Genomic DNA, 12,444 nt, shown 5'->3' with positions numbered 1-12,444 from the left:
AAAAAAAAAGAGTAATTCGCAGAAGGATGTGTCCAGTGTGGTACCATTTATTTAAAGTTGGCAGTGCAAAATAATACTGTATGTTTCCAATGTATGCATACAGGATGAAGGAAAATAGAAAAAAAGCATGCATAGGACTGGTAGGCACTGAATTCAAGGGAATGGTCACCTGTGGGTTGGAGGTGGGAGGAAGAATGAGCTGGGGCTTCAGTCGCATCTCTCGTCTTTCTTTCAAATACCTTAAACAACTATGGAAAAATCAAGACTTGACAGAGCCACTGGATGGGTGCTTTAAATATTTCATGATTTGAAAAGAGAGTGAACTACAAAATTCGCCCTGGAATCATGACACATCATCTCCATCTGGGAAAGATAGTTCCTCCCTACTGATGACTTCAAGCTTTTTCTCTTTCCTCTTCTCTCCCCAGGCTCTCTTTAAACTGTGGGGCTCCCCAGACAAGTATCCCAAAGACATCCTGACATACACTGAATTAGTGTTGGACTCTCAGGGCCAGCTGGTGGAGATGAACCGACTTCCTGGTGGAAATGAGGTAACAGCAGAGCCTAGCCCCTGGCTGGAGTCGCCCCCTTAAAAATATTTTTGGACCAGGTGCAGTAACTCACACCTGTAATCCCAGGACTTTGGGAGGCCAAGGTGGGTGCATCACTTGAGGTCAGAAGTTCAAGACCAGCCTGGGCTACATGGTGAGAACCTGTCTCTACATAAAATTTAAAAATTAGCTAGGTGTGGTGGTGCACACCTATAGTCCCAGCTACTCGAGAGACTGAGGCAGGGGTGATTGCTTAAGCCCAGAAGGTTGAGGCTGTAATGAGCTATGATTGCACCACTGTACTCTGGCCTGGGCAACAGAGCAAGACCCTGTATCAAAAATAATAATAATAACTAAAATAAAAAAAAAAGTTTTCCCCCAGAGAAACAAACTCATTTTCCTTGTGCATTCATCCCCTTGCCAGGTGGGCATGGTGGCCTTCAAAATGAGGTTTAAGACCCAGGAGTACCCTGAAGGACGGGACATGATCGTCATCGGCAACGATATCACCTTTCGCATCGGATCCTTTGGCCCTGGGGAGGACCTTCTGTACCTGCGGGCATCTGAGATGGCCCGGGCAGAGGGCATTCCCAAAATCTACGTGGCAGCCAACAGTGGCGCCCGTATTGGCATGGCAGAGGAGATCAAACACATGTTCCACGTGGCTTGGGTGGACCCAGAAGACCCCCACAAAGTACGTCGTGAAGCTGGCGGGGCAGGGTGATTCTGCTCAGCTACTACTGTATTTTCAATAGGAGTGCTAGCACCTGCAAGAGGTGAAAAAAAATCTCACTTATGTATAAAGCACAGGTATACATGTGGTGTATAAACAGGCGTACAGTATATCAGTGATATTAACATTTCACTGTGGGGGGGATGGGAATGGTGATTAGAAAAAAAAGATATAAAAAGGCTCCTTACGGGAATAATGAAAGAAGTCTATAAACCCTGAGCTGATATATGCTGTGTGCTCCTGAATGCAGTGCGCACTGAGGATGCAGAGGTGACTGTCAACTCCCTGGCCTCATAGTGTTCTTAGAATTATGGCTCACACCTGTCATCCCAGCAACCCAGGAGGCTTGGGTGGGAGGATAGCTTGAAGCCAGGAATTCATGACCAACCTAGGTAACCTAGGCAGCATAGCCAGACGTCATCTCTACTAATTAAAAAACTAGGTGAGCGTGATAGTGCATGCCCGTAGTCAGCCCCAGCTACTTGGGAAGTTGAGGTGGGAGGATCACTTGGAGCCCAGGAGTTCAAGGCTGCACCGAGCCGTGATCATCATACCACTGCACTCCAGACTGGGCAACTGAGTGAGACCCCCCACCTCAATTAAAAAAAAATCTTCGGGGAGTTGTATAGCTACCAGCTGCCGTAAAAGGCAAGATGAATGGGGAAACACACGCCTTCTGAGATGTGAAACGACAGGGGACAGTCATCCTTTCCATTCAGAGCATGCTTTCTCTGGGGGTGGTATTGCCCACTACCCCCAAGAAGACAGAAAAATAATTTTTGGGGTGGCAATAAAATATTTGTTAACATATATACATATACAGAGTATGTAAACAGTGGATAAACAGTGTATCTTTAAAATTAAAATTTCATGTTGGGGTGCTGGCAGTAAGAAATAAAAATGAGATTGTCCTTAGAGGAGAGCTTAGCTCAAAACAGAACTTCAGTTTATGGATGTTATTAATATGGTATTTACATGAGATGTATTAATGTGTCATTGACATGTTACTAACATGTTATTAACATCCATCCCTACAATGTTCACATTAAAAAAACAAAAAAAACAGTGGCTTTCAGTGCAGGGAACTGGATTCATAGCCTCACTAAAATATTTTTTAAGGGATTTAAATACCTGTACCTGACTCCCCAAGACTACACCAGAATCAGCTCCCTGAACTCTGTCCACTGTAAACACATCGAGGAAGGAGGAGAATCCAGGTAAATAACTTATCAGGTAGCTCCTTAATTTACTTGTGGTTAATTTAAGCTGTCTTCTTTCCTCAGGGCTTGTGGCGGTATTTTCCAGTGGGGTGGTGGTGTTTTTATGATGGGAACCAATGCCTGTTGGGGGCACTGATGCCTTAAACATTTGTTATACTCTCCAAGGTGAATCCATCCTTGTCATTCTAAGATGAGTGACTCCTTTCACAAAAATAGCACTTCATGCAGGGAGAATGAGAATGGATTCTTGTGAATCTACTAGGAGCTGCAGGCTCAGTTTTTATGACCAAACTGATGTAGCGGTGACTTGGCAAACTGGGAAGGTATGGGTGGGACAGAGAGAGGTCTGTTCTTTGAGAGCATTCAAAGGCTGCTGACTATCTTTTCCAGCACAAGTTATGTTTTTCTTAGTGGGATTAACTGATTCAGGATTTTCCCAGACTGGGTTTTTTTGCAATGTTAGTGATAAGTTGGGGGGAAATTCCATAGTCAGATGAGTTTGGGAAACACTGGGTTAAATGAGATCTCATAAATATCTTTATTGCAGGCCTTCTCAGTACCTGTAGCATGCTGTATTAGCGTTCTCCAGGGGGACAGAACTAGTAGGATATATGTATATGTGAAAGGGACTTTATTAAGGAGAATTGACTCACACGATCATAAGGTGAAGTCCCATGATAGGCCGTCTGCAAGCTGAGGAGCAAGGAAGCCAGTAGTGGCTAGGTCTGAGTCTAAAAGCCTCAAAAGTGGGGAAGCCAACAGTGCAGCCTTCAGTGGCCAAAGGCCCGAGGGCCCCTGGCAAACCACTGGCATAAGTCCAAGAGTCCAAAGGCTGAAGAACCTGGAGTCTGATGTTTGAGGGCAGGAAGCATCCAGAGTGTGAGAAAGATGAAAGCCAGAAAACTCAGCAAGCCAGCTTACTCCACCTTCTTTCGCCTGCTTTTTCTAGCCGCGCTGGCAGCTGGATGATTGGATGGTGCCTACCCACATTGAGGGTGGGTCTTCCTCTGCCAGTCCACTGACTCAAATGTTAATCTCCTCTAGCAACACCCTCACAGACACACCCAGAAACAATACTTTGCATCCTAAAGTTGACAATATTAACCATCACACATGCTAAAGTGCATTGTGAATCTCTAACAGAGGCTGGCTGGACAGTGTTTCTCATGCTTATTATGTGGCCCTGAAATCTTTGATTGATTGATTGTGAACAGGCTTCCTCTGTGTACCCCCATCTCTCTGAGACCATTGGAGGAATATGGGCTGAGGGTGACGTTTCACTGAGACAGCCTTTGCACAAGCAGACATCTTTTTTTGTGTAAACCAAAAAGTATCTGAGACAGGTCTGAATCAATTGAGTTTATTTTGCCAAGGTTAAGGACACATCCAGAAGCAAAGAACATGGAATCATAGAAACCATCTGTGGCCTGTGCCTTTCTTCAAAGATGATTTGGGGGCCTTCAGTATTTAAAGGAGAAAAGCAGGCTGGAGGGGAAAGAGGGAAGTTCTGGTAATCACATGTTGCAAGAGAAAAGGCGCAGGCAGGGGAAGTCAGTTATGTATTCTTCTTGCGCTCAGTAAGTCAGCACTTTCTATAAGATAAGGCGGACATAAAGGAACGACCTGTGGAGATATTTCACCTTTTATCTGTATCTATCTGCTTACAAAAGGAACGAAAGGAAAGGCAGCTTGCACGACTCAGCTTCAGCTTAAATTATTCCTTTTGGCATTGTGAATTGTGGTCCTAGTTTTTATTTTCCTTTCACAGATGGGAGCAGGGTGATGAATGATTTATTTATTTATTTATTTATTTATTTATTTATTTGAGACAGAATCTTGCTCTGTCACCCAGGCTGGAGTGCAGTGGTGCAATTTTGGCTCACTGCAACCACCACTTCCCAGGTTCAAGTTATTCTTCTCCCTCAGCCTCCCGAGTAGCTGGGATTACAGGCATGTGCCACCACGTCCAGCTAACTTTTGTATTTTTAGTAGAGATGGGGTTTTGCCATATTGGTCAGGCTGGTCTCGAACTCCTGACCTCAAGTGATCTGCCCACCTCGATCTCCCAAAGTGCTGGGATTACAGAGCAGGGTGATGATTGTTGATTCTGACTTGCCCTTTTAGAAATCTCAGCACCCATTGTGAGGGTCCTAGATGCCAATTTCATTTTGCCTCTGGATGCTTTGTCTGCTTCCAATCTCTCACCTCGCTGCCCAGTCAGTCCCTCCTTGGAAAATGCATCCACCTTGGATTTTTCTGGGCTAGAGCCCAGCCTTTAACCTGTGTTTGCTTTTGAAGATACATGATCACGGATATCATCGGGAAAGATGATGGCTTGGGCGTGGAGAATCTGAGGGGCTCAGGCATGATTGCTGGGGAGTCCTCTCTGGCTTACGAAGAGATCGTCACCATTAGCTTGGTGAGTCCTCTTCTATTTTCTCTTACTTTTCAACTTTCCATTATAGAGACTTTAAAATAGTCACAAAATTAGAGAGAATCAATAATAAACTCCATGTGCCCATCAGATACCTCCTACAGTTACCACATGCCGCCCCACTGCTATTTCCTCAATCTCACCCCCATCCCCTGCACCCTGTTTTAGAGTATTTTAAAGCCAGCCCCCATCATGTCTTTTCATCCACAAATACTTAAGGGTAGATCTTTTTTTTTTTCTTTTTTGAGACGGAGTGTCGCTGTGTCGCCCAGGCTGGGGTGCAGTGGCCGGATCTCAGCTCACTGCAAGCTCCGCCTCCCGGATTTACGCCATTCTCCTGCCTCAGCCTCCCGAGTAGCTGGGACTACAGGCGCCCGCCACCTCGCCCGGCTAGTTTTTTTGTATTTTTTAGTAGAGACGGGGTTTCACCGTGTTAGCCAGGATGGTCTCGATCTCCCGACCTCGTGATCTGCCCATCTCAGCCTCCCAAAGTGTAAGGGTAGATCTTTAACGGATAAGGACTCCCACCCTCTTCCCCTGCTTTTTTTTTTTTTTTTTTTGAGACGGAGTCTCGCTCTGTAGCCCAGGCTGGAGTGGAGTGGCCGGATCTCAGCTCACTGCAAGCTCTGCCTCCCGGGTTCACGCCATTCTCCGGCCTCAGCCTCCCGAGTAGCTGGGACTACAGGCGCTGCCACCTCGCCCGGCTATTTTTTGTATTTCTTAGTAGAGACGGGGTTTCACTGTGTTAGCCAGGATGGTCTCGATCTCCTGACCTCGTGATCCGCCCATCTCGGCCTCCCAAAGTGCTGGGATTACAGGCTTGAGCCACCGTGCCCGGCCCCTCTTCCCCTGCTTTTTAAAAACATAACTGAAATACAAATATTACACCCAACAGAATCAGCAATATCACTGGAACCCAGTGTGGTTTAACAGTTGTCTCAAAATACCCTTTTCTAGTGATTTGTTTGAATCAGGGTCCGATCTCATCTTATTTTAAAGGTATTGAATGTTTAGAATAACTTTTATCTGACTTTAACTGGCATATAAGGAGTAGTCCCCATCCCATCCCCATGGTCTTTCCAAAAATGTTTTCTGTTTCTAGTAGTAGTACTACTGTAGTACTATAGTAGTACAGTAGTAGTAGTAGTAGTAGTAGTAGTAGTAGTAGTAGTACTACTACTACTACTACTAGTAGTACTAGTAGTAATTCTAGTACTAGCAATAGTAGCAGTAGTGGTGGCGGTGGTGGTGGTGGTGGTGTTGGTGGTGGTGAATCTGTATGGGTCTAAGGCAGAGTAAGAGACCCAGGCAAGTTTCTCAGCAGGAGTGAAAGTTTATTAAAAGTTTTAGAGCAAGAACGAAATGAAGTACACTCGGAAGAGAGCCAAGCAAGGCAACTTGAGAGATTCAAGTGCCTCATCTGACCCTTTTGGGTTTTTATGCATTGGCTTGATTCTAGGGTTTGTGTTTCTTCCCTTGGGGTGGGCTGTCTGCATGCAAGTGGCCTGCCAGCACTTAGGAGGGCCGCATGCAGTGTGTTTACTGAAGTTGTGTGCATGCTCACTGGAGGCCTTCTTCCCTTACCAGTCAAGTGTTCCTAGAAGCAGGTCACGTAGCAGATAAACTCTGCCAGCTTGCCTCTTAGTGTGCACACTGGAGCCCACCTGCCCAGCAACTGAGATCTGATTGGGAAGCTACTGATACTAGCTTCAAGTGTTTTCCATCTATCAGGAGCCTGCCTGTCCCTGGAGCCAGCTGTGACCAATTGTTATTTTAGAGAGACACTTTAACAACTGCCTAACTATCACCTGATGGTTGCCTTCCTCTCCTGCCCTGCTCATGTCTGCCTGCCTACCTATTCTAACAGCAGCAGCAGCAGCAGGAGTAATCGCGCTTTTTAATGATAAACTGCCTTGGAAGGCCTTATTTTTACATGCAATGTTGAATCTTCAGTTTCCAAGGTGGTAAATGTTGGTCATAGGCATCTTCCTTGGGCTTGTTTTCTAGCTTATATGTACAGTCTTTTTACTTTGAAGTCATTTAGGACCCACCACAAGTTACAAGATAGTACAGAGAAATTCCAAGTACCCTTCACCCCCCTTCCCCCATGGCACTCACATAACCCTAGTACATTATCAAAACCAGCAAATTGACACTGGCACAATATTGTTAACTCAGTACAGACCTTACTTGGATTTCACTGGTTTTTACATGCACTCCTACGTGTACTTTTGGTTGTCAAGAGGCTGCAATGGCCCATGAATGCCCAAGCTCAGAAGAGCTACACACAAGCCTCTTAAGATCTGAAGTGTTCAGTGTCTGCTGCTTGTCTTTACGGCAGTCTTTGTTAACCGTGTTACTTCCATATAGGAATCCAAGCTCAATAAAGTGGCCCGAAGTAGTGGCGTTTGCCTCTACTGAGGTTTGGCTTCAAATTGGGTTGCCGTTGGTCAAAACATAACTTCCATTTGGGCCCAGCAGGTTCCTGGACTCTTCGCTGCTGTGGGGGTGGGTCCCTCGCCCCTCTCCAGAATTCAGAAGGGCTCCTCTCTCCACAGGTGACCTGCCGAGCCCTTGGGATCGGGGCCTACTTGGTGAGGCTGGGCCAGCGAGTGATCCAGGTGGAGAACTCTCACATCATCCTCACGGGAGCAAGTGCTCTCAACAAGGTGACGAAAAAGGGGCCTGTGTGGAGTGGATCCTTGGGGGCAGGATTCATTTTAACATTCTCGTTGGTCTCTGGTCAGGTATTTTTCTCAATATGAAACCAGTTTCATTCCTACTGATGCAAGAACTCTTTTTTTCCTATTTGCAGTTATCTGGGCTCCTTATGAGAAAAAAAAAATAGTTTTAGGCTATTCCGGTGGATCTAACTCCCTGTATTACTGATATTTTAAAAGAAATTATTAAAGTGCCATAACGCATTGCAGAAAATTAGAAAAGGACCCCCCAGAAAAGTAATTTTGCAGCTTCTATCATTCTGGTATAGCTCGCTCTCATCTTCTGTCTTTATGTGGCTAATTTATAGTGGATACACAGTTTTGTATTCTACTATTCTCACTGTATTAAAACATTTTCCGTGTTGAAAAGTCTCTATGCTTAATGTCTGCTCAAATCCCAGCCTAAGTCTCCAAGTCTGGTTCTTGAACCAACAGCATCAGCATCAGCATCAGCTGGGAACTTTTTAGAAAAGCAAATCCTCGAGCCCTGCCGCAGACCTGCTGAATCAGAAACTCTAGCTAGGGTTTTGCTTTTGAGATGGTCAAGGTAGCAGTCAGCAGCATCACCAGTTCTCAAATTGGGCTTCACGTTGGAATTACCTAGAAACTAAAAAACAAACAAAACGCAAAAACTAATGCCTGGGTCCCAGCCTCATAGATTCTGATATAATTGGTCGGAATGTAGCCTGAGCTTCAGGATTTTTGAAATCCACTGGGTGATTCTAATGTGTAGCCAGGATTGAGAAGTGCTGAGATGATTTCCAAACAGGTGGTAGAGCCCTGCACCATGCAGGATGTTGCTAACCATGTTGTGTCAAAGCAGGTCCTGGGAAGAGAGGTCTACACATCCAACAACCAGCTGGGTGGCGTTCAGATCATGCATTACAATGGCGTTTCCCACATCACCGTGCCAGATGACTTTGAGGGGGTTTATACCATTCTGGAGTGGCTGTCCTATATGCCAAAGGTGCAGTACTCCCCCTGCAGCTTAGAGCCTGGAAGACTCTATCATCAAGCTCACGGGCTAATTGTGTCCCTGTCACCTCCTGGGTGGTGTGGGAGGCTGGGGAGCAGGAAGCACTGTGCATGTGGCTGGGGTTGATTTTTCTTACTCCTTTTTTCTTCTCTCTCTGACGCCTAGCCCTATACTAGCTGTCCTTTGCTCTTTTGGTGGCACTAATGCCATTGTAAGGATGCTAGCTGTTGATCCTTTAGAAGGACGTAGTATTGCCTCTTGACAAGAGGCAGCACTGGACAATACTGAGTCTTCGAGCTTTACAATCAGGCTGGATTTGGTTCCTGGATTCCTCCTCAGTAGCTATAAGACACTGGGAGAGTCTCTAAGTTTTTCCGAGCCTGTTTTCTCATCTGTGAAACGGGAATAATAATAGCACCTAACTCATGGTGTTATCATGACGATTAAGTGAAGTGATACTTAGAGCACAGCATTTGATAGGTCCTCACCAAAGTAAGAAGGGGACAATAGTGGGCATAGTTCTTGGTTAACTGTAACATTCCTTACAAATGAGTGAGGTTGTCTTTCTTTATTATAATCATTTCTGAGATGTTGGGTTTCCAGAGTTCAGATCATTCCAGATCTTCTGCCAAGAACCCCAAGTCACAAATATCAGTTTGTATTCCCATGTGCCCCTTTTCCCCATCTGCATGCCATCTGTTACCACTCTGCGCAACCAATCTCTTTTTCTCTTTTTCTTTCTTTTAAGATGTTTTTCCTCCTCTCTGACCATATATAACAGTAGCAACCCTTTCCTGTGTTTCTGTAACTTCCCAGCATCAGTGATGCCATGTGAACCGGGAAGCACACTCAGGAGTTCATAAACTAGATTTCAGAAGAATCCATGGGACGGCCAGTCCTTATCTGGCATTTTCCAATCAGAGCAGTGGCTTCAGGAGCCCTAGGGAGGGGATATTGGTGCATAACCAGGCATAATCATAGTCAGAGGAGCAAAGTGCTGATCAGAGGCATTATTGACAAGCACCACAGACTGAGTCAGAGACTGGCTTTCTTTTTTAGGATAATCACAGCCCTGTCCCTATCATCACACCCACTGACCCCATTGACAGAGAAATTGAATTCCTCCCATCCAGAGCTCCCTACGACCCCCGGTGGATGCTTGCAGGAAGGCCTCACCCAAGTAAGTTCTAAAGCGTTTTGCCTAGGACCTCGTCTTGGGTTTCTTTCTAGGGCTTGAGACAAAGGAGCACTTAGGTAGAAGGCTTGATATTTGTTCTCATATCCCAGAGAGGTACACCTGAAATCAAATGCAGGGAGAGTAGAGAAATAGAGATTTTATTCCAGGCTTTTCCTCAGCCATTGACCCAGAAGGGGTGGAAACAGCCTCCAATTTCTGGAGCTAATAGATGGAGGTGGGGTGCAATGGTGGTCGTGGTCTCCCTCCCCTGATGCTCCATGCTCCGTGGTCTCTAACTGCTCCACTGTCTCATCAGTAGAAAATTCAGTGCTGAAACATCAGAGTTTCAAAGAGAAGACTCCATCTTTCTCTCTTTCGTTCTCTCTTACAAAGGAACTCTGTGAGTTTACACAGGATAGGTAATTTGGTCTCTTCTCTTTTTTTTTTTTTTTGAGACAGTGTTGCTCTGCCGCCCGGGCTGGAGTGCAGTGGCATGATCTTGGCTCACTGCAATCTCTGCCTCCTGGGTTCAAGTGATTCTCCTGCCTCAGTCTACTGAGTAGCTGGGATTACAGGTGCCTGCCACCACACCCAGCTAATTTTTGTATTTTTAGTAGAGACGGAATTTCACCATGTTGGCCAGGCTGGTCTTGAACTCCTGACCTCAAGTGATCTGCCTACCTCAGCCTCCCAAAGTGCTGGAATTATAGACATGAGCCACCATGCCTGGCCAATTTGGCCTCTTCTATACCTACACACACAGACACACACACACGTGGACACGTGAACACACATGCACATGCACACATATTTTTGCATATACACATTCTCTCCTTTTCTCTGAAAGGGATGAGTTTCTCTCTTGGAGGTATATTATTTCATTCTGAGCAACCAGAACACAACAGGAAAGCTGAGCTGCTCCTGTCACTGTATCCCAAATCTAGAATTTCACATGCTGCTACCTTTAGACTTGGCTGCTCCTCGGCAGTGCGACGCAGGAGAGGTGACCCTCGGCAGCGTGCCAGACTCCGGCCAGTGCAAGGAGCCCTGTGGCTTCCTTCTCTCTCTTTTCATTTCTCTTGGGCTTTCTGGCCTGTAAACACAGAGGGGACTACTTATCTCCATTAAAAAATGTTCAGCTTCTCACTGTCAGGCCAGTCCTTGGCAGATGCTGAAGTTGGGCTGTTGCGTGCCTGGGTGCCGGGCCTCCCACGCCTGAGACGCCTCCCACTCTGGCTGTGCCTCCTGGTCAGAGCCACAGCCATTTATGCTATCGCATGGATTTAAGTCATTTCCTTCCCTCCGATGGCTGTTGTTGACATCATCATATTCTCTCTCTGTCTCTCTCTGGGAAATTGAAACTTTTTTCCCAATTGAGTGGTTATTAAACTACAGCCAGCAGCTAGCAGGTGAGGGATGAGTTTTTCGGGGCAGGTGATCCCTTCCTGAAATCCCACCTTCCGGAGGTGTCTGTCCACTCTCTGCATCTTCGGAAGAGAGGGCAGAGACTGTGATTAGAATCTCAGCGCGTTTGGAAGTGGCTGGCTGTGGGTGGTAGTCAGATACTCCGTGTGGACTGAATTCTTGACTTGGTATATTTATTGCAGCTTGTTTGTCTTTTGAGGTGTTTTGGGAAGCGGGGAAAGGGGTTGGGACCTGTGTGGTTGTAGGTAGAAAGGGGTATCTGGGCTATGAGGTTAAAGCCAGGCTGTCGTTAGGGAGATTTTACGCAGCCAGGTGTGTCCTGGGGGCCCCTGGCCACCTGGCCCTCCAGCCTGGGCTTCTGCCCTTCTGCCCACAGCGCTGAAGGGAACGTGGCAGAGCGGATTCTTTGACCATGGCAGTTTCAAGGAAATCATGGCACCCTGGGCGCAGACCGTGGTGACAGGACGAGCAAGGTAATCATGAAGACGGGAGCAGGCTGCCCATGTCTGGCTCACCAGGCATTGGGACCCCCAGGTGTGAGACCACGGACCTCCAGGGGCAGTTTTCTTCTGGGCCTCAGGATTTTCTAAAAGAAAAAACCAATCTGGGGGATGGTTTCTGGAGTGTCTGTGTGTGCGGTATCTCAGCCAACCTCCTCCTGAGGCTGGGGACCCCTGCCTGTAATCAGGCCCCAGGCCACGAGGGCTGACAACTCCACTGGGCATCAGAAGGTGGCCTTGCGTGCTCTCCTCAGAAAACTTCACAGACACTGGCACTCTGAATTCCACTGTAGGGGAGCCATGGACAGGAGCCCTGTTGTATGCCAGTGTTGGTGGGAGGCTGAAATGCTTGCATGCTTTCCGAGCTGGGCAGCTCACCCTTCAGCCTTGTAGCCTCCATCTCTTTGGACAGCTCCACCTGCCTGAAAGTTCCTCCTTATAATGAGCCCAGAGCTGCATCCTCATCATTTATCACTCAGGTTCCTGGTACGATGTCGCAGCTGTAAGTCCAGGCTCTGTGCTGGACCTGAGGCCAAGCCCCATCTCCATCACTCACCCTCTCTGGTCCTCCACATCTGTAAGATAGGGATAATAATTCTACCTCAAAAGACTATTGTGATGATTAGATGCAATAACATAGGTGAAACACTTAAAATGTCCTACATACTCCATAAGTGGGACTGGCTGCTGTCATTTACGTCTTGGGCA

At 46.6% G+C, this 12,444-nt stretch overlaps 1 protein-coding gene across 5 annotated transcripts in view; it reads left to right on the top strand.

The window, feature by feature from the left end:
• LOC105493456 (acetyl-CoA carboxylase beta) overlaps nucleotides 1-12,444 on the top strand; it is a 166,463-nt gene that overhangs the window by 141,957 nt on the left and 12,062 nt on the right. For all 5 annotated transcript variants that reach the window (XM_071071168.1, XM_011761132.3, XM_011761128.3 and 2 more), the window contains 8 exons: nucleotides 429-551; nucleotides 976-1,245; nucleotides 2,404-2,501; nucleotides 4,803-4,923; nucleotides 7,497-7,607; nucleotides 8,482-8,625; nucleotides 9,694-9,814; nucleotides 11,613-11,709. In XM_071071168.1, coding sequence (XP_070927269.1) covers nucleotides 429-551; nucleotides 976-1,245; nucleotides 2,404-2,501; nucleotides 4,803-4,923; nucleotides 7,497-7,607; nucleotides 8,482-8,625; nucleotides 9,694-9,814; nucleotides 11,613-11,709 — 1,085 coding nt within the window. The remainder of the gene's footprint in view (nucleotides 1-428; nucleotides 552-975; nucleotides 1,246-2,403; nucleotides 2,502-4,802; nucleotides 4,924-7,496; nucleotides 7,608-8,481; nucleotides 8,626-9,693; nucleotides 9,815-11,612; nucleotides 11,710-12,444) is intronic.

The sequence above is a fragment of the Macaca nemestrina genome, chromosome 10 (genome assembly GCF_043159975.1).
Source record: "Macaca nemestrina isolate mMacNem1 chromosome 10, mMacNem.hap1, whole genome shotgun sequence".
Classification (NCBI taxonomy): domain Eukaryota; kingdom Metazoa; phylum Chordata; class Mammalia; order Primates; family Cercopithecidae; genus Macaca; species Macaca nemestrina.
This window is presented reverse-complemented; position numbering and strand designations above follow the sequence as displayed.